The sequence below is a fragment of the Arvicola amphibius genome, chromosome 2 (assembly GCF_903992535.2).
Source record: "Arvicola amphibius chromosome 2, mArvAmp1.2, whole genome shotgun sequence".
Taxonomy (NCBI): Eukaryota; Metazoa; Chordata; class Mammalia; order Rodentia; family Cricetidae; genus Arvicola; species Arvicola amphibius.
In genome coordinates, this window is record NC_052048.2 from 18,822,639 (window position 1) to 18,845,258 (window position 22,620).

Consider the following 22,620-nt stretch of genomic DNA (forward strand, 5'->3'; position numbering starts at 1 on the left):
TTTATGGACAGTTTGGTTTAGTGTTATTATTACCACCATCATTATTATGCTTCATGAGACAGATTTTTTCTGGAGCCCATGATGGCCTGAAGCATATGATGTTGCCCAGACTGCATTCAAACTCACGTACTCATAAGATTATAAGTTTGTGCCATGACATCCACCTGGCCTCAAAGAATATTACTGTATTGAGGAGATTTCAATTCATCAACAAATTGATCAGACAGAGGGGGAAAGAGAGAAAGGGAAGAGAAGAGAAGAGAGGAGAGGGGAGAGAGAGAGAGAGAGAGAGAGAGAGAGAGAGAGAGAGAGAGAGAGAGAGAGAGAGAGAGAGAGCAAAATTACAAACACTAAGCAACCAACTGAGAAATAGAACCCCAAAAGTGTACCCTAGTTCTTAATTGTGATATCCAAGCAGTGGAATATTAAAATGGTTTATTCTAGTGATGATGAGTTAGTTGTGCTATTTATCAAGGTTCTGCATTTGTTTCTGTGTGACATTCAGGAAACAAAGGAGTGATTCCTTAGGGCTTGGAACAAAGTGCATTTGTTCTCCAGATGAAAGTTCTGTGTTTTAGTAGGAAGGAAGATGAATTGTGCTGTGTAGTTAGATTTAAGCAGAACATTCCTTTCTTTTCCAGCTCATTGCCATATTTGCTCAGCTGACTGAGTCCTGTAGTCAAAAAATTCAGTCATAAATCATCACAGGATACCAGCAAAGATGATAAAATGTTCCATTTTTTACTTTCCTTTCATACTGTACACTGAATCAGGAAATCTATCCATTCTCTTTTCACAGATGCAGGGGCGTTTTGTACCACAGTCGCCTTCACGTATTCCTCTAAAACTGAGACATGCACAGGTTCCATTTTCTTTTAATAATTTTAATTTCATTAAATCACTATAATGCAAAACATATAATGGACAGTTATTAAATTATGAATCTTTTATTGGTGTATTCAATGATATTAAAAACACTGTTTATTGACTAAAATATGCAGGATATGGACTTAATTGTAAGTATTTTGCTAAAAGTTCTTTTGTTTTCTCTAAACTCATTTAAAAATGTATTGGTCAAGTGACATAGCTCAGCGCATGGAAACCATTGCTACCAAAGCTGACAACCTGATTTCAGACCTCAGATACAAAATAGCAGAAAAAGAAAAGTGAATCCTTCAACTGCCTTTTAACTACGGATGTGTTGTGACATTGGCACACAGTTGTATACATTCATATAAAAATAAATATAATAAAAACAAGAATGGTCTCTTGATTACAAATCAACTCCTTATATATTCCACTGTTAATTTTTCATTTTTAGTATATATAATTTTAGCTATCACCAAAAGATAATTTCACAGTAAAGCTGTTTTCCTATTATCCTTTTTGCAGTAAAGACATTTTGAAAATAAAAAATAAAGTAAACATGGAACACAGGACAAGGTCCCATGATTTTGACAACACTGTGAGATTTCACAAGGCTAGGATGATGATAATCTGTGCAAAAGCAGGTAAAACAGTGAATAAAATCCATACTGTATAGGCTGAGATGTCAAAGGGATAAACCTTCAACAAAAGTTCATCATTTTTTGAGCCCTGGATTCATGTTAGGTAAAAATAGAGTATTTAGATTTACCACAGGAATACCAAAAGACATAAATTATACTAATTGGTATTGGGGCATAGACAGAACAGGAAAGATAAAGTAGAAATGAGCACAAACATTAGTTAATCATGAGGTATGATTATGGGTACAATCAATTAAGCATGTGTATTGAATGTCGGCAAAGAGGAAAAGACCCAGAAGACAGTAACTATTCATAAGATACACATGGATCGTCTTGAGTTCTAAACTTTACTTCCATGGTAATGCCCACCTCAACCTCTACCCAAGAAACACAAGTTAAATTCACAGCTGCTTACTAGGTCCATTAAAAGCAGTTGTCTAAACTACTGCATTTTCACACTGGAGAAAATGCTTGTGCTGGTGAAAGAAATCTCACCACCAGGCTTTTAAACTGAATTCTCAAGTGTGGGCCTAGTACTCATATCACCTTCAGTGGAGAGTTCTGTAGCATAGTCATGGTCTACAAAGATGTTTTAACCTGAATGCAGGTATCCTCCCAGGCAGTAATACCTCACACCAAATGTTTCCACTTGTCCATCTTTGACTCTGTATGGTGCTTTAGCCTATAAATATATTCACTAACTCTGTGGCCAACTATGGTGCAAAACAGCATCAAATCTCGTGCTTGGGAAGTAGATGTAAAAGAATTGGGGCTAGCCTGTATGAAATGATACTTAAAATATAAAAACCAAAACTAGTAAAAGCAAAAATATTCTGTGTTCTTTGAATATGTTATAACATCTTTTAAGAGTGTCTATATGCTGGCCATCTTTGTGACAGCCTGCTTGAGAGTATACTAGAAGGAGAGAGGAACTTAATTTTCTGTATATTTGTAAATTAGCTGTCCACTTTTGCAGGATCATGTTTAAATAGAAGTGAGCCAGACCTGTCATGTTCTCAGACAGCGAATGAAATATTCCTGAGATAGTTACCAATGTGAATATCATGCTTCAGATACTTTTGTGTCTGTTGGCAAAGAAACTCAGTAAATACAACAAAGAAAACAACATCCTGAGCAAAAGCCAGCAGAAATAGTACATTAAACCCATAGAACTTCAGACACTAGGATTACCAACTAACACGTGTGAAATCAGAATGGTTGACATATGTCCAGAGAAAAATGACCAAACAAGCAGAGTCACACCTGTCCACAGTCCCATCACCTGAGAGATAGAGACAAGAATATCAGGAGTCCAAGGCCAACATGGGAAAAATGAATCTCTATCTAAAACAACAAAATCAATATAAATTAAAATGATACCAAAAGCAATCAAAACATAATTAGCTCCTCCTTTGTTTCTGGGAGTGCTAACTTGTACAATCACTTAGGATATCAACATGGTTGTTTCTCAGAAAATGGATAATCGATCTACATCAAGAGCTAGTTATGCTTCTCTTGGGCTTATACACAAAGGATAATCCTTCCTATCACAAAGGATGCTCCATACTACCAAAAAGGGCATTTTCACTTACATTCATATTGGCTTTATTTATAATAGCTGGAAATTGAAAATATCATGGACATCCATCACAAAAAGAATGGATAGAGAAAATGTGGTAAATTTACACAATGGAGTAGTATGGAGATGTTAAAAACAAGGACATCAGTAAACTTTCCCCAAAGTGGATGGAACTTGCAAAGATAATTCAGAGTGAGATAACCCAGATCCAGAAAGAAACATGGTATGTACTGACTTATAGGTGGACTTTAGCAATAAACGAAAGGATATCTATGCTTCAATATACACATTCATGAAGTTAAGTAACAAGGAGGGCTCAAATTCAGGGGGCTTGCACAACAAATCTCACTGTGAATTGGAAATAGAATAGTCATCATTGGTGGATGGGAACAGGAGCAATCAGTTTAGGGGAAGATGGCAAATGAGAGTACTGGGAAAGACAACTGGAATAAGGGTCATTTGTGGTCTGAGTTAGAAACCTAGTGCAATGGAATCTCCCAGGATTCAGTGAGGGTGACATCAGTCAGAATTCCTAGCAATAGGGTATACAGAGTCTGAACAGGCTATTTCCCATAACTAGGCAAGACATTTAGTGGAGAGATTGAGACCTCATCCATATTACGAAACCTCTGATCAACAATTTGCACTGCCGATAAGAGATACTGGGTAAAAATGATGCAGAAAAAAAATGGGAATGGACAGTCAATTATTGGTTGTGTGTATTTCCCATGTCAAGAAAGGGATCTCACCCCTAAAACTGCCACAGGCTGGACAGTACAGAAACTTAGGTGAGAGCCTAAAATGACTCTCAAAAATGTCAGTGAAATTGATGGAGGAGAGTCATCTCTCTATGTGTTACTTTCATTGGTTAATAAGAAAACTGCCTTGGCTTTTTAATAGGACAGAAAATTAGGTAGGCGGAGTAGACAGAACAGAATTCTGGGAGAGAGAAGGCAGATGCTTCAGGCAGTTGCCATAGTCAGTCGCCATGCTTCTCCTCTCCAAGACAGCTGCAGGTTAAGATCTCGCTTGGTAAGCGACCACCTCATGGTGCTACACAGATTACTAAATATGGGTTAAAGCAACATGTAAGAATTCGTCAACAAGAGGCTAGAACTAATGGGCCAGGCAGTCTTTAAATGAATACAGTTTCTGTGTAATTATTTTGGGTAAAGCTAACCAGGTGGCAGGACACAGCCCACCGTTCCTTCTACATGAAATGATTCCTATTGATATTCTGGTATACTCATAGATGGTTGCCTAGCGCAGTTTTCACTGGGTGAAACTGTAGATGGAAATGTGAAGAGCCACACAGCCAAACCTTAGGCAAACCTTGGGGTATCTCTTGGAAGAGGGGAAGAATGATTGTGAGCATCAGAGGCACCAAGGGTAGTATAAGAAAACCACAGAATCAACTGCACTCTGCTCATAGGGACTCACATGGACTGAACCAAAAAGCAGGATCCTGCTTGGGAGTGACCTAGGTCCTCTGCATATGTGCAATGGTTGTGTGGCTTGGTCTTCTTATGTGTCTTCTAACAATGAAAGCAGGGCTTTTACTGACTGTGTTACCTGATTTTGGGACCTGACTGCTGTGGGACAATGGTCTGTACCCTGTCACTTATATTTTAATAAAACACTGAATGGCCAGTAGAAAGGCAGGAAGTATGCTTGGGGTGGCCAGCCAGAAAGTAGAGGTGGTGCAATGAGAACAGGAGAACTCAGGGAAGAGGAAAAGAGGCAGTCTGCTGTCTTTATCCAGATACAGTGGAAGCAAGATGAGAACAACTCACTGGTAAATGTACCAAGCCATGTGGCTAATATAGAAAGAATAAAGGGTCAAATTAAGATGTAAGAACAAGTTAATAAGGACCCTGAGCTAATATGCCAACCAGTGTGTAATTAATTTAGTAGACCTCTGTGTATTTCTTTGGGACTGAATGGCTGCAGGACCAGGTGGGACAGAAATCTCTGTCAACAAATGGTGTCAATTTGGACAGCCAAATCCACGTAAAACCTGACAGATCTTGGGAAGTAATTCTAGAAACAAAAGAACAGAGTTATGTATGGCTTCTTAGTAGCAGCATTTTCTCAGGTGTGCTTTGTTTCCAGGAGGCAAGTGTATCTCATTTTAGAAAGACTTTCTGACACAGCTTTACCTGCAAAAACATCCAGCCCTTTGAATTGTCTGCTGGCAATTCCTTGCATCTCCTCCCTTCATCTTACCAGTGTCCACTGTGCCGGAGAATCCTGCCTAGCTGTTGGCCACTCAGTTTTATTTATTGAACCAGTAATAGCCATACATCTTCACAGTGTACAAAAAGAAGGACCCTTTCCTCATACTGGGTTGCCTCATCCAGCTTCAATTGGAAACAAGATGCCTACATGAAAGGAGGACTGCCCTTTTTAGAAGAGAAAGGAGGGGGAGTAGATTAGAACATGGAAAAGAAAGAGAGGTGGAAGAGGGACTGAGAGGAGATGAGGGAGGGAGGGAAGACTGTAACTCGACTGGAAGAAAGTAGTTAATTAAAATTATTTTATTTATTTATTTTTGCTTTTTTAAAGACAGGATTCTCTGTGCAACAGCCCTGAGTACTAATTTATGGACAAATTTGATCTTGAACTCACAGAGAAATGATTTTGTCTGCCACCATGTGCTGGGATTAAAGGCAAGCACCACCACCACCTGGCAAAAAAAAATTAAAAAATAGAAAAGAAGGCCACCCTCAAAAATAAAACAGTATTTTCTTTTTTTTGCTCTTTGGATGGTCACATTGTAAGAATTGGATAATAAACACTGTGTTTTTAAAATACATACACATACATAAATACACATACATACATATAGATATATACACATACATACATACATACATACATACATACATACATACATACATATATAGATGTTTTCCAATGTTATTGGAGGACAAACAGAGAATTCCTATGAGAGAAATTTCAGCATTAGTATTTCTAAAACCATCAATTAGCATTAGGAATCGATATATGTGAAATGCAAATAGAGGTATGAATTCTGAGGATTAAAAGATCAAATGGCAATAGCACTGGGGGATGAAAAAGAGGCGAGGATGAAAGGTGTATTAACCACAGCTAAGCATCTCTAAGATACTTTATAGGCCACCATTAGTTAATAAACTTGTGTTTGGACAACACAAAGCAGGCTCTTTTTTACCTAGATAGTTTGGGTTTTTTGTTTGCTTTTGTGTGTCTTTATATGTGTATTTAAACATATTTGTCTGATTGGGTTTTTGTTTGATTGGATTGTCAATTTTGTTTTTGTTATTGGAGAACAAGGGAAAGAACTTGATTGTAGATGGGTAGAGAGGTGAGACGCATGTGGGATGTGTTAGGGGTTGGGAAGGGGAGGGGAGGGAAGGGGGAGAAGGAGGGGAGGGAGGGGGGAGGAGGAGGGAAGGAGATGGAAATTTTTAAATATAAAAAAAATAAACCATGAGAAAAAAAAAGAAAAAAAAATATAGTCAATTGAAAATGAAAATATGTCCGAAAAATGAACCACAAACAACATAATTATTCACTGAAAATCATAAATCAGGGGACACACCTAGGGGAATACTGGTCAGAGAGACCACAGAGGTCACCAAAGAACACAGCATTTTGCCATTATTCTTGGTTAACCCCCCTAACTACATGGTAAGATCTGTTAGCTGAAGACAGCACACACTTTGTTTTCAGAACATAGAGAAATCAATTTCAGATCAATCAGAAAACACCTTTACCTGGCCTAGTTTTCAAAGGGTGACAAGGTGCTGCTGGAGGAGGAAAGATATGAATGATCTTACCCAGCACTATACCCAGCATGCTACAATACTGGCCTGCTAGGCAAGATGTGCCCAGTGGTACCATTGTTATGGGATAACTGATTGCTTTCCTATTGGAGTTGAGATTTTTACTACATGAGGGATAATGTTTGGTATTGTAATCCTAATCAAAAACCCATGATTGTGGAGGTCAAGGGCCCTAGATTGGAACCTGCTACAATTATTTTGTTAAGTGGGCATGTAGCTAACTGCTTTCTGCCCTGGCCAGAGAAGCTTCTTTTGCAGTAGGCAGTAATCTGTACAGAGACAGGGAAGAAGTCAAAGTTCAGAAGAGAAGAAAAGTGTGTTTAGCATTATGGGGACATCTATTTCCTCCCTGTCAAAACCACCCCAAGTCTCTGGGAACAACAGGGCAGTGGAAGTGGAAAAAATATGAGAGCCAACTGATGCAATCCCACCATATGGCCATGACAAGCTTTCCCACTCACAAACTCACAGCAGCTGTGGTTACCTATGTGAGACTTGAACAAGATCAAACTGACCAAAATTCCAGCATAGATGTGGAGGGACACTCTATCTTTTAATGAGTCACTCTTGTTAGGAGACAGATGCTGGAAATGGTAGATACATTTCTTATTAAGGTTTTTCCAGGTATCCTTGCTCCAGTGGGTGGCCATTAAACATGTACCAGGGGAAAACTTTGGGTACAGTAAGAGGAAGCTTGAGAGGGCAAATAGGGGATAGATATAATGATATTTCATTTTGTATATATATGAGATTTTTAAGAAATATTATTTATAAAGAAAAATCAATAAACAGTTTTCTGCCAGGTCAGAAATGACCAAGCTCAGAGCTTATAGACTAAAGCACCTTGAAATGTAAAGTTGATATGTATATATATAAATATATATGTATATATGTATATATTTATAAATTAACAATTATATAAGAATACTACACAAACAAGTCATGAATGCTAAAGATACACTCATTGTAGCTTCCATTAAGAACAAATCACTTCATATTATCTTAAGCTTTGGGTTAGTTTTTGTGCCCTGTGCATCTTACAACACACAATCCTGAGCTGTGTTCAGTATTACATCACTGGCCATCAGCTCCTACACATTTCCATTTCCTGTCTATCACTTGCTCAGATACTGCCTTCTGCTGCTTTTCCCTACCCCTGAGCTTCATAGATAATGAGAAAAGCCATGTATAATGAGAGAAAAAACTTTGCACACAATCCTACCAACTCTGGCACCAGTGTTAGAATTTAAGGGTTCAGGAAACTCACAGTTTAGATGTGCCATTGTCAATCCATCCCCATTTGCTTTTACTTATTTCATAAGATAATCCAATCCAGAAAGTGTTTGTAGTAAGCTGGTACTTTAGAAACATCTGTAAGGAAAATAAAAATTTATCTTACGATAAAATGTTTCTGCTTGAGAAAAGAACAGCTATTCCAGGTTCCTGATATTCTAATGTCAGTTCTTTTCTGTACTGTCCTCCAGCCCTTCAGTTCCTCGAAGATCATTTTTAAAGTGATTTCTCATGTCATGTCAGAACCAGTGAGTTACTTAAGTTATGTAAAATGAAGCGTCAAGTGTCTAGAAATACTACTTTCATGAAAAGATTTATATCTGTGAATCTCAGAGAAAGGCTCAGTGTGTAGCCAAGACTGGCCTTGAACTCACAATCTCCCTGCTTCAGACCCCTAAATGTATATTGCATATCCAGATCCTTAATTAAGTCTGACATGTTTGAAATTATTTGAATTCATATTTCAGAAGACTATGTGAGAAGCATTCATCTTACGTGACTCTTTGTCTTCAAACCAAATTTATTAAGATGAAAAATCCTGTGAAAAGCTATGCATTATCCTCCATGTTCTAGTGAGGAGGCCATGCTATTATTCATATCTAAAAGTGACAGAACTTGAGGAAGTGGGAGGTATGTGTGAGAAATTATTGTGTCTTACATGTGACATAGGTGGCCATGATGGCTAATAAAACTATTGAAAATATTTTAGGGTATTATTTTAAATTTATCTATGTTTACTGTATCAAGTGGAAAATTATATCATTACTTCACATAAAAATTATTTTATGTTGTAATTATTCAGAATTTATTAAATTGGTGGAGTATTTTTCATCATTCCTTAAATGTAAAAGATTTCAAGCTGACCATTCAATCATTTCTCTAGAAAAATACCTTCTATGTATTTGAAGAGATTTCTTTCTTTGTTTGATTTTTGATTTTTTTTTTTTTATTTTTGAGACAGGTTTTCACTGTAGCTTTGAATCCTGTCCTGGAACTAGCTCTTGTAAATTAGGTTAGCTTTGAACTCACAGAGATCTGTTGGCCTCTGACTCCTGAGTTCTGGGATCTAAGGAATGAGCCACCACTGCCTGACTTTGAAAAAATTTCTAAAGTGAAAATGTAAACATCTAATGTCAGTATCTTGGCCACTTGTTTTCCCTTAATACTCATTTTTAAAGACAGATAACATTTTGTGAAACATAAGAATATTATGAAGTAAGTATTATGGGCAGATTCATTGAAAATCAGCATGGTTCTAACCAGAAAAATTATATAATTCCATGATTCTCATATAATCTCCATTTTGCACTTTGGCCCAGAGGTCAGTTACATTCTCCACTGCCATCCAATTACTCATCTCAAGTAGTCTCACTTCTGGGTTCCAAAGAGCAAACCCAAGACAGTTGCCTTTCCGGGTGTAGCTGGCACTCTATGGAGACACATAACTGTCAGTCACAGAATGTGCTGTAATAAAATAATAAAATAATAACATCATCAGGAAAAACATGCTTCTCTGAGAAACTCTCTTGCAGACTCATGAGAAATGGGGGAGTTTGCAAAGACAGATGTCTCTTTAGTAGAGTCTCCTCATCACAGGCCCTGTGTCCTGAAAACTAATCTAGAAGCAGATGGGTATCCTGAGAGACCCTTAATGTAGTATTTGCTCTTATAATAGGCAAGTATATCTAATCCTTGAAGGTCTCTCTTTCAATAAACTGGCCTGGGGTCAATATCTCACTTTACAAGATTTAGAAACAGAGTCTAAGAGAACAAATGTGCATGTTAAGAGTCTACAGTACCAGTTCATCATCATCATCTATCTTCAAAAGGGAGAAGCTGCAGTCCTGGCAGGTCTGTTTACAGCCACTCCAGTGTTTATTGTCCATGATGAAATAATAACATTTTATACCACAGCAGAACAAGTGTGCTTCAGCACATTTGCCTACAACAGAGAAAGAACTGTGAAAATTCTTAATTTCAGGTGTTCTATTATTAGAACAATGTATTTATTACACATTTATAACTGAGAAAAATCTCACAGCTCTCAGAAATTGATATTCTAGAATGCTGAGTGACCCGTCTACACCCATGCTCTATGCAGCACTGTTTACAATAGAAATGTGAATATAATTTAAATGTCCATTATGAATGAATCAATAGAAAAATGTATCATGTACACACAAAGGAATACTATCTATCCTTGAAAGGGAAGTAAATGCAGCTGGGCATGGCTTATGCCCATAAACCCATTTCTACATAGGCCGAGTCAGGAAGTTCCCCTCCAGTTTGGGATCAGCCTTGCTTAAACAGTGAATTCCAGGCCAGCCTTGGCTATACAATATATTCCATGTGAGCTTTGGTTATACAATGAAACCATTTCTAACAACTATCACCTCACAACACGTATAAATCTACCAGGTAACTCCTGACTGCTGATCACTTAGTGTCAGTGGCCCACATCTGTTATGCACTTACAGCTGTGCTGTGGTCTACGTTAGATGCCTTTACCTTAATAAAAATAAGAGAAATATAAGGAAGCTTTTGATGGAGATTTTATATTCTCCTGCCTTCAGTGGTACACTCACAGCCCCAAAGTGTTTAATTTGAATACATTAAAACGTGTGGTTTCTTAGCTACATTTCAATGCCATTTATTTGTTTGCTCTGGTGGTGAGGATACCCTCTCTCTATTAATAAACCTTTATGTCCAAGTCTTATTTTTCTGTGCAGAGTTAATATCACTGTGCAGTTTTCAGGCTAGCTTGGAATTTACTGGACACCAAGACTGTCCTCAAATTTGCAGTTGTCCTTCCTCTGTGTTCTAACTCCAAGCATTGCAGAATCATGCTACCACATAGAGGAGATAGTTATTTTATTTTAATACAATAATGCAAAACATTTTTGATGAGTCTGGAATGCCTCAAGAATTATTTTTGGAGCTTTTTTTACTCATTTATTTATATTTTAAATTTACCAGTTTTAAAGATAGTATTAGTCTTTCAATAGTAAAGATTGTCAGCTCCTGCTATCAAACAAGTGAGATCATATGATAGAGTTCTTTGTGAACTCTAGAGTCTGAAAAAATACTTCATAATTAATGGTCAACTGTGTCAATTATAGCTAACCAGTCACAATGCAAGGAAATATTCCTTGTAACATTATATATTTCCATCTTTGTGTCACTGATAGACAAACACCTGTGTGAGCACCACGGTGAAGCTCTCATGTGCAGTGTAGGGAGGACACTCTGGTCACAAAGAAATGAACTTTCTGATACCAAACAGAAGGAAAACAAACATACAAACAATTATTTTTATGACTGTGTCCACATAAATGTTCTAAGTCCATTTTAGCCTAGGAATTTGGAAAACACTCTCTTACTGGAAACTCCCACATTCTGTTAACAACAAAAGGGGGACCCAGATTTGCTCACAGATGAAAACTACCTGAATTCTCAGTTGTGCTGATTTGAGCTTCCCTTCCTGCGAACAGTAGGAGACGAAACAGTCACTGAGTTCTAGAAACTGTAAGATGTTCCTAATTCAAACAGGGATTTCTGGGGTTCTGAGCTCCTACAGTATATAAGGAAACCCAACCATTAACCCACAGAACACCAGGACTCTAACCTAATAATTGGACTTCAAATCTTTGGGAGAAGAATCAGTACAGAACAATGCAATTCCTTATTCAAGATGCCCTCCTTACCTGTGTACTTTCCGTAATCTAAAACAGCTTTAGTTTTCCCACAGCATCTCTTCTGTTCCTCCTGATTTTTGCAGCCTTCATTCTCTGGTGCCTTATTTGTCAATGTTTTATTAGAGGCGCTGGTATTTTGTACAGTGCTTTGATCGAGGTTATTTTGATCATATTTTTCTTGACTACACTGAAAAACTAAAATTAAAAAGGATATAACTGAAAATGGTTATTAGTGCTAAATATTGAAATTTATGATATAAGAAAAGGCCTCATGTTGATAATATATGCCATTACTTCAAATGCTATTTTGGCATTTGAAAGAGTAGCATCTCAATTGTCTCACTAAAGAGACGGAAACAACAATTTCTATCAGAAACTTCAGAATAAAGTAAATGTAAATCAGAATTAAATTATGGAGGAAGAATATTACTTTCCCATCCCTTCAATTTTTCTCTGTACAAAACTTACAAATAAATATCTAACTAATGAACTCAGTCATACTTTAACATACACTAATATGTGAATTTAGAAACATATAGGTATGGCACAGTTCTCAAAGCGTCAGATAGAAAATATAATATCCTTGTGTGTAGTTATATTTTAGCACAGCCTGGGAGTTATTTCCTTTAGGGATGTGAAGGAATCCAACAGGGCTGAAGTTTTAACATCTCTCTATACATCTAGTTTTTTCACAAATCATGTCTTCAATATAGACTGAGGAAAAAAGAAATCCATCATTTCTTTTGTACAGCTGTTTCTCACAGATTGTTTAAGATTCACAATCACCTGAGCTCAGAAGGCAGACCAGTTCTCAGAATGAACATTACCACTAATGAGAAAGAACAAAAGCTCTCAACAGCCCCCAAATTAATGAAACAGGTGTAGAGGAAGGGACACTGTAGTGTGCCAGGATTAAAATCATCCAGGAATAAAAAAGTCCAGAGTTATGTGGCACATTCCCTTATTATAGTCAGCACAATGGACAGAGTGTGTTGACTGCATAATTAGTGTTTGATGTTATTGCTTAGGCAGAAAGGCAAAGAAGATGCATGCCAGTTACTCACTGAGTGTCACCAACACTGCCACCGTCACCAGCAGAACGGAACAAAGGATCCCGAGAGGTATCACAATGAAGAGCCAGGGTGTTGACGATTCTTAAATCAACAAAGCAAAGCAAAAATGTCATCATTGTGAAAGAGCATGTTCCAATACTGATAATAATTTTGTGTAGCGTGGAAACAGGGGATATTGGTCTCTAAATATTTTACAGAAGTCCATCAGACAAACTGACTGAACACTTGCATTCAAAATTCTAACTCTACGTAAACGTATATATTGCAGAAATCCTACATGTGTAAAGCTTCACTGGATTTTAAACCTTTTTAAAATATTTGATCTTACATTTTCAATCTTCTTAACTCAGACTAGAAATAGCTGGATGGCAGCCATGTGCACCTAACCAGGTACTACAGGATCAAAAGTGCATCCTGCAGAAAGCTGGGGACACAGACACAATCCACGTAGAAGATGATAAACTGGAGCATTCAGTCCACCAAGGGAGCACAACCGAGGATGGGGAGGAAGGGAAGAGGGGTGGATGTTCTTAAGAACTGTAGGGAACCATGGTGGTTTTGAAGCTGACCTGTATTCAGGTACGTTCTTGAAAGGGACAAAAGTTAACTCTCTCTATTTTTTTCTGTAAGTTCTGTTTTCTCTAGATAAAACAAAACATTTTCATTTATCTGATGTGTTGGGAATCTGAAAGTCAAGCCTCCGATTATCACAATGTCAAATAAGTTAAAGTTTGCACGTGAGAGTTCATTTGTGACATTATATACAGAGAGAAGAGAAAAACAATAGAATTTTTTATTAATAAGCTTATTTCTCCTTTGACATTTTCACAAACAAATAATGCGGTTTAGTCAGCTTCACCCTCACCACACTCTCTCTCTCATGCCCTCTCTTCCTCTGCCACTTCTTTCCAGGAAGAGACTCCCTCAACTGATGGGCTAAGTTTGTTGCTTCATTTTATTAAAAGTTGTGGATATTGAGACAACTAAAACACTCTTTGCTAGAGGAAAAGTATTGTTTCTAATGCATATTTTGCATTTCCTTGAGATTTAATTTCTCTAGAACATCTGGGGCTTCTTAAGACTCTTCTGTTACTTTTAAAGGTTCTAGAAATGTTCTTTCCAAGACTAAAAAACCAATCTCTTAATTGTTTCTCAAATTTGACAGATTATATTTACTTCTCCCTTCTCCATTCTCATAACTGTTTCCTTCCAGTCTCCCATTGTTTTAATTTGCCCATCTGGCAGCTTTCTTTTGTTACTAGCTAACAACTTGAAATAGGATTATTGCTGAGTGGTGGTGGTGCAAACCTTTAATCCCAGGATTCAGGACGCAGAGGCAGCTGGATCTCTGAGTTTGAGGCCAGCCTGCTCTAAGAGTATGTTTTAGGAGAGACAAGGCTATACAGAGAAACCTTGCATTGAAAAAAACCTAACTAAATAAACATATAAAATGAAACAGACTTTAGCCAGTCTTGATGGTACGTGCCTTTAATTCAAACACTTGGGAGACAGAGGCAGGCAGTTCAGTTTGAGCTCAAAGCCAGCTTGGTCTACAAAGTGAGGTCTAGGACAGTTAATACTATTAAGCAGGGAAATCTATCTCAAACAAGCAACAACAACCACAGCAACAAAAGTAGGATTACTGTTTTTAACGTCAGCCAGTAGGATACTATTTTCAAAATTAGAAGTTTGTGTTGAATTAAGAACAAGTAAATTAAATGCTTAAAACACTTACCTCTGTGGCCAGCTTCTCTGGACCTTTGTGTCCCATCAGGCCTTGCTCGGTTCTGCAACTCTGAAGACCTATGGAATCTCACAGTTGTGTAAGTGATCTCGTTGTCGATCATCTTGGGAATATATGAAGTGTGTCTGTGTACAAATTTGATCTTGAGAGATTGCCAAAGAACAAGTTAAAATGTTCTCCTTCACGAAAATACCTGGATCTGATGCTGCAGTGCAATAGGAAAGGATGGTGTCTAATTAATTAATTTAATGATCCAAACAACCTAAATCACATGGAATGGTCCTGATTTCCACTAGAGATAAGAACCCTTTGTGGATTTCTGTCATTTATACATCTATGGCCACAGGAGTTTTTATTAGGAAATATAAAAAATTAATAATTTACTAAAAAGTCATTGTAATATTGACACAATACATATATAAAAATGTTACACAAAATTGGCACTACCACAAATCATTGAAAAGCCTTTAAATTATCAATTAAAATGACAAAATTCAAGGTTTTCTGAATAAATAAAAATCCTTTAAAATTATTTACATGGTTTGATAAACACATGAATATAAACATGCTTTTGTAGGTTTTTCAGTCATACGTGACTATCAGATTTTCCAAGCACTACCTTTGAGATAATATTTGAATGTTAATACTACTTACTGGTGATTAACATTATGGGCTCCAAGTACATAAATATCTCTTGTGTTAAAGCCCAAACATCTGATATGTCCACCTTCTTCACCCAGCACACCCGCACATTCATCTCCAGGGTCTGGCCTACTAAATGGATGCCACTGGGAAAATCCTACTGAGTGGGGTAACACAAATTCAGAAAGACAAATGCTCCATGTTCTTTCACATATAAGGCTCCTGGGCTCCACGTATTCATACATGATACAAAACCTGAGTGACTGCAGCAACTAGAAAAGTAGAAAGGGTCATTACACAGGTAGGTATGGAAGCAATAGAGAGGGTAATAGCAGGATATGACCTGAAGTTTTAATCTCAAATTATTCAATGTACATAATCATTTCACATATAATATTGTAGTATATGATATTGTCAGATGAGCATATATTTAAATAAATTTTATCATTATGCAGTCATTAGTTCATGCTCATAAGGGATACAGTCTGGTAATAGATACCAATATATTACTAAATAGTAAATATGTATAACTCACCCTGACCATTACCTTCATAACTGAGATGGTAGCCAATAGATAATGTGGACAGCAAACTGTTCATCGATTGAAGCTTCTCTAGTTTTAATTTATGAAGTTTCCTGAAATTATTCAAATTTCCCCTAATTTCTTAAGTAAAAGGAATCTTTCTATTATATACATAATTTACTTTTTATTTATTATTATTGTTGTTGGGTAGGTGCCTGTGTCATTGTGCACATGTATGCAGAGGAGAACTTTACTGAGTGAGTCCTCTCCTTCCACATTTTGTGGGTTTCAGAGATCAACTCAGGTGGTCAGTCAGACTGGTGTAGTAAGTATCTTTACACACTGAGCCATCTTACCTGGTTGCTATTATGACTTCTTCAAGATGGATAATATAAAAATATTTGACCCAGTTATAGAGTAATGAACTCCATAGATCCCTTCACCTTACTTACTTAGCACACAGTACGAGACATAGCACACTCAGAAAGAAAACAATCAGTGCCCAGCTCCAATTTTCACATGCCACCAAAGTTAACAAAATCTAACACAACTAGCAGGGCTTCCCTGAGAACCCCGCTCTTAAGTTATAGACACCTGCAATTCTCTAGTGTATGTGATCATGTGATAGAAAAATAATAACAGTTGTTACCTGTGTCTCTACCAGGAAGCAATTCCTGTGGGTGAGTTGATCCTCCAAGTCAGGGACAAGCTGACCTTTCCTGGCCTGGATTCTCTCAGAGCTCCAGGAGAAAAGTCAGAATGAGGTCGTCTCTGAGTGATACTCAAGCTCATGAATTTTAGCCCCTCCTCTTGACACAAACAAAAAGAGGAAATTGTACAATGAAAGCTGATGCTGACGGAGAAGAAAGAACCAAGCTACCATATCGATTAGTGCAAATGATGTCCATAATCAATATTTGAAGATTGGGGAAATACACATAACTGTGAGAAAGTAAAACCAGTGACCATAGCAAAAACACTAGTAAAAAGAGGTGCACAGTTGCTCCACTCTTAATTTTGTAATAGGTTGATTGGAGTTTTTTTCTAACATTACTATTTGAAAAAACATTAAAATTACTTTTTATTTTTGAACTATGTTTATTACACCTAAGTGTGTCCTAGGAATTTCTGTAAGGCACTAATATTTTCTCTGTAAAACTCTTACTAAACATTAGCTTCTTATTCGTAGAGAATGTTTACAGTGGTCTTTTATGTTATACCATATGGAGTGGTCTCATTGCTGACTTTTTCATAGATGTGTGATATCAAATCTAAGATATTCTGCATGTTCTGCAAATATTCTAAGACTGAGCAAGAGACTCAGTCTTTGTTTATTGTTTTGTTTTGAGATTTTTGGTGGGTTTTTTGGACAGTTGTTATATCATACTATTATGCATCCCAGGCTGGCCTAAAACTCTGAATCCTTTAGACTCAATCTCTTCAGTGCTGGATATTTAGCTATCTGCCACCATACAAAGTTATACTATGTTTCTAATTTAACTTTTTAATAAGTAATAATCATTTTCATTTTGTAAATATTAATTTATAAATTTTTAAAGACGTAATTATTAATCATTTCTCCACACTATAAATTAAGTAATTAGGTATCTCCTACTGTTGAATATTTAAATTATTTACACTATTTTGTTGGTTGTTAATTTAAAAATCATATGGGCTATACTTTAGAACATACTTAGGAAGATATTTTATGTGTGAAGTCATGGGATCAAAGGAGACAGACATTTAATGAGCTATAGTATAGATTATCACACACTGTAAATCATTTGTAACCCACCAGTTGTGTGTGAAAATATTCACAATTACTTTGTTTAAAGCTGGAATAAGCTGATTTTTTTTCTCTATGAGTTTTGCTCATAAAGTTTGTGATGAAAATTCCTGAAAAAAAACTGTGTCAGTAAAGACTGATTTGCTCATTACTGATTAAAACTACAGTGGAGAAGTTGAGATTCTATAGAAACAGAGACTAACTACTTTACTACATGATAGCTCTAGCTCCTACAAAGCCATTCTTTGCCCACCTACAACAGAACTAACATCCCGTAACTAACAGATAAAGACTTTGTGAAACCTATTAACTTAGCAGATCACTAACTTCCACCAAACTGAAAGCTAAGCATGTCTTCCAATGTCATATAGAAAACTTTCCATATTGCTTTAACCAACTTTCTGTTGCCCATCAATATATCTTAAATTTGCCTTGATTTATCATTTTCTCAGTTCTGCAAAATTAAAGAAACTTCATGAAACTACTTCCACTTTGGAATATGTACCATGGTCACTTAAAGTGACTCCTGAAGAAACTATCTTTTATTACTTTAAAGGGAAAAGCTGGTTTTTGCATCAACAGGACTTCCTTCAAAGCTCTTGGTGAGTTCACACATTCTTCTACTGAATGCTGACTTTAGAAACATCTTTGGGATTAGGGGTAGAATTCAAGGAAGGGCTTTGCTTGACACATATAAAGGCCCAGACTAGACCCCAAACAGCACAATGGTGATGATGGAATGATAATGATGATAGATAGAGGAAGGAGGGAAACAAGACTATTTGATTCCTATAATCTATTACCATTAGCTAACCTTTGTCAGAATGTCTCAATAAACTTTATTTTCATTTGATTATAGATTTTCTAACCTGATGGTTTGTTTTCGATGAAACTAATATGAATTGTACATCAGATCAAGTGACAGAAATTAGTGGAACACAGGAGAATGGGGAATGGGCTAGAGAAAAGAAAAGGAACTGATGAAGCAATGGAAAGTCTGACCCCCACTTGATTATAGCAGATGTGAACTTCCTGCTTCTCTCTTGTAATTTGAAAAAGCAGCATCAGAGAGAAAAATGCCATGCAACAGAGCTCAGGTAGAAAGTTTTTTTTTAACTGGGGGAAAGTGAATGGAAAAAGGGTGGAGAGGAGGAAGGGAGGCCATCCTCTGGGGACACGAGTGACAGAAGAGAAGAGAGAGGGGGAAGAGGAGAGGAGAGGAGAGAAGAGGAGAGGAGAGGAAGGGAGGGGAGGGGAGGAGGGAGGGGAGGGGGGAGGGGAGGGGAGGGGGAGGGGAGGGGAGGGGGAGGGGAGGGGAGGAGAGGAGAGGAGAGGAGAGGAGAGGAGAGGAGAGGAGAGAAGAGAAGAGAAGAGAAGAGAAGAGAAGAGAAGAGAAGAGAAGAGAAGAGAAGAGAAGAGAAGAGAAGAGAAGAGAAGAGAAGAGAAGAGAAGAGAAGAGAAGAGAGAAAGAGACTAGAGGTGGACAAGGCCCACCCTTTAAAATGGAGTGTAGTGAATGTGGACAGGAGTTGCTCTTAATGTTTGCAGCTGAGGATGTATCCTGTCAGGTCCCTAAGAGAAGGCCAGTACAGATGCCTGAATACTAACATCTCTTGCTTTACTTACTTGTAGCCAGCCTTTAATTCTCAGTCCCTTAGTCTTTATTCATTTCCATCTCCTATGTTTGCTACTATTTCACAAAGATGCCTGTGTCTTACATGGTCAGTTTCAGTCTCTTTACATGGCTCCTTTTGTAGATTTAAAAAATTAAAATTTATTATTATTATGTCTAATGAGTGTGTATGAGGTTGAATGCATTCATGCCATGGCTTGCAAGGGGGTGGGGGGATAAGAGGACAACTTTGGGAATTAGTATTTTTCTTCCACTTTGAGTTCCATGGATCAAATTTGGGGAGGTTATCAGGCTTGTTTGGCCAGTGCTTTTACTCATGGAGACATTTCACGGGGCCATTTCATGGTTCTTAAACCATTATCTCAGAGTCATCACTGAAATCTACCATTATTATACACCAGATTTTTCCAAAAACAGTTCACAGACATTAATTCATCTCAACAGTGTAAGACAAGTTCATTGGGTGCTTCCAGAGTGCCTCTAGCTAGCCATGTTTATCTCTATCCCCAGTAGATCAGCATTGTGTAGTAGGGCCCGGGGGAGCCCCTTCTCCTTTCATAAGTGACTATCAGGAACACCTGACTGTGTGGACATAGTGCTACTGCTCATAGGCACAGCAGCTATGACTAAGCAGGTGCTTTGTCTAACCACCTTCAACAACTCCATATCACCCACGCTATTTTTTGTTTGTTTGCTTATTTGTTTGTTTGTTTGTTTGTTTGTTTCAAGACAGGGTTTCTCTGTAGCTTTGGAGCCTGTCCTGGAACTAGCTCTTGTAGACCAGGCTGGTCTCGAACTCACAGAGGTCTGCTTGCCTCTGCCTCCCGAGTGCTGGGATTAGAGGCATGTGCTATCACCACCCAGCTTCACCCACACATCTTTTGAATGACATCTCAGATCTGTTTCTTTCTGAAGAGAAGTGAGAAGTGATAGTTCTCACTCTTCTATGTATCTAGCAACCTACCCTGTACCCTTGCTTGGAGATGTGGTGGCTCTGGATTCAATGCAGCCTACTGCTTTAATTCTGACTAGTCTGAAATATGCAGATTTTCCTGCTAAGTATTCCTGGTCTCATTTTGCAGTGATTTCATAAAAATAAAACTAGAACTCCAGCTGACATGATGTGAGTTTAAATCATTTGTTACACATCCTATGTCTCCTATGGTAACCCAGTAAGTTTTACTATTGATGCTAATGATCAAAGAGTTACCTATTTAAGCACAGACTCTGTCCAAAGAACATAAGGACAGAAATCACCCAGTTCTGCCCTCTGAACTCTGTTCAACTAAGCCCTGGATTTCTAGAATAAATGTAAATTATTGAGCATAAATATCATTAGAAAATAGTCACTTCAGACCAATTTGACTGACAGTTCCACTGTGATTCTTTGACCAATTGCAGCACAAAACAGAAAATAACCAAAATTCATCCCAACAGAATAGTGAAGCAGAGATGTTAGAAACTTGAAGAAAATTTTTGTTTTCTTGAATTTTGCCTCCAAATCCATTGTTTTGTGGAAAAATACCCACACATACACACTCAAGTATCTATTTACTTCTCTGCTTCTTTGCTGTAAAAGCCTTTATTTGTTAAACCACAACTTCCTGCTCCTTTATGTTGAGACGCATAAGTCTAGCCACACGTTGAAACCAATGGGTCCTTCAGACCTCAGCGGCCTCATCATTTCACAGTGCAAATAGATCTTCCTGTCCCAGGCTGAGGTGAAATTCTACTGGTAGTACTGGCTGGTACTGGTCAACTTCACACCTCTTGGTGCTTCTGCCTTAAGGTGGAACTTTCACAAAATTGAAATATGGTAAACATCACAGCTCTTAAGAAAACAGAAAGAGCTCTATTTTGAGATTTCCTGTGACCATAACCACATGTGTCCTGGCATTTGCAATGACAACTTTTCTAATATTCTGCGTTATCATGTCTACCCACATAGTCTTGCTAAGCTTCAAGCAATGAGAGGGAGGAAATGTAAAGGATGCTTCAGGAACTCAGTAAGAGTGATAAAAAGGTATCAAAAAAAGGGTTTCTCATGGGTATATAGACTGTGATACAGAGACATAAAGCTTATAGAGGAGCAAACAATTAAATATCAACACATAATACCTTTTTAGTCCCTGTTCTCTACTGTATCATAGCTCAGAGGAGAGACTTGAAGACACCTCCACTGCATCTCTGTGGAGTTAGCAGGCTCAGCTCATCCACTTCAAAACACTATTTATTTTAAATTTAATTTTCTTTTTTTATTTCTGATGAGTGGTCTGATACAGTTCAGGATGGCCTAGAACTGACTATGTAGCTGAGATAGGCCTAGACTCTTAATCCTCCTCCCTCCAACTTTTGAGTTCCGGGATTACAGTGTGAGTAACCATCTCCAGTCCTTACATCATCTATTTACTTTAGATTGTGTATATTTTGATTTTGTATTTTTTGATTTTGATGTGATGTTTATCCTAGATCATTATCCAGTAGCCCTAGGAATACAGCTATTGAAAAAATCAAATGGTTCTGTAGTTCAATTTACCCACTAGCTTTTTATAACAGCTCTCACACATGTTAAGTAAAGACATCTGAGTCTAATAGTAATATATCCAAATAACCTCTGTTATCATTTATAGTCCTGATTATAATATGGTATATGTAGTGATGAGCTGCGGGCAGGGCTGCTTTTCGTCCTGCCCGGCTCCCGCATGGTTAGCTTTACACCCGAAATAACAACACACAAATTGTATTCTTTTAAACACTGCCTGGCTTATTAGTTTCAGCCTCTTAATCTGTGTAACATCACGAGTGGTGTCTTACCGGGAAAAATTCTAACGTATGTCCATCTTGGGCAGGAGCTTCATTGTATCTGGTTGTAGAGGAAGGGCAATTGTCTGAGCCATCTACCTCACTTCCTTCTTCCTGTTCTGTCTACTCCACTCACCTATGTTCTAACCTATTAGGCCAAGCAGTTTTCTTTATTAATCAACCAATGAAATCAACAGACTGATAGAAGACCCGCCTCCATCATTTCCTCTTTTTCTGTTTAAACAAAAAACAAATGCTTTAACTTTAACATAGTAAAATTACATATAACAACAGTTATCAAGTAAGAATTACAGTTTCAATATTTATATCTACTTTATCTTTTATCATAACTAAGGAAAACTATAACTATCTATTCTTCAATTCCATCAAAGACTCCAGAAGGACACAATATTACCTAGGTGAACAAGAAGTAAGCTACTTCCAAAACTCTAGAAATCACAGAGACATCTCGCTGCCTGGAAAGTCACCCAAAGTTCCTCTGTACCGTTGGGGCA

General features: G+C 37.5%; 1 protein-coding gene across 1 annotated transcript; it reads right to left on the reverse strand.

Moving 5' to 3' along the window:
* Positions 1-355: 355 nt before the first annotated feature.
* LOC119807098 (killer cell lectin-like receptor 2) lies at positions 356-15,086 on the reverse strand. The gene is made up of 7 exons (XM_042054509.1): positions 14,711-15,086; positions 12,967-13,056; positions 11,912-12,097; positions 10,007-10,149; positions 9,468-9,636; positions 8,182-8,308; positions 356-901 (listed from the first exon to the last, which is right to left on the reverse strand). The coding sequence occupies exons 1-7, from the start codon at positions 14,820-14,822 to the stop codon at positions 742-744; spliced, it is 987 nt and encodes a 328-aa protein (XP_041910443.1). The 5' UTR covers positions 14,823-15,086; the 3' UTR covers positions 356-741.
* Positions 15,087-22,620: the final 7,534 nt, after the last annotated feature.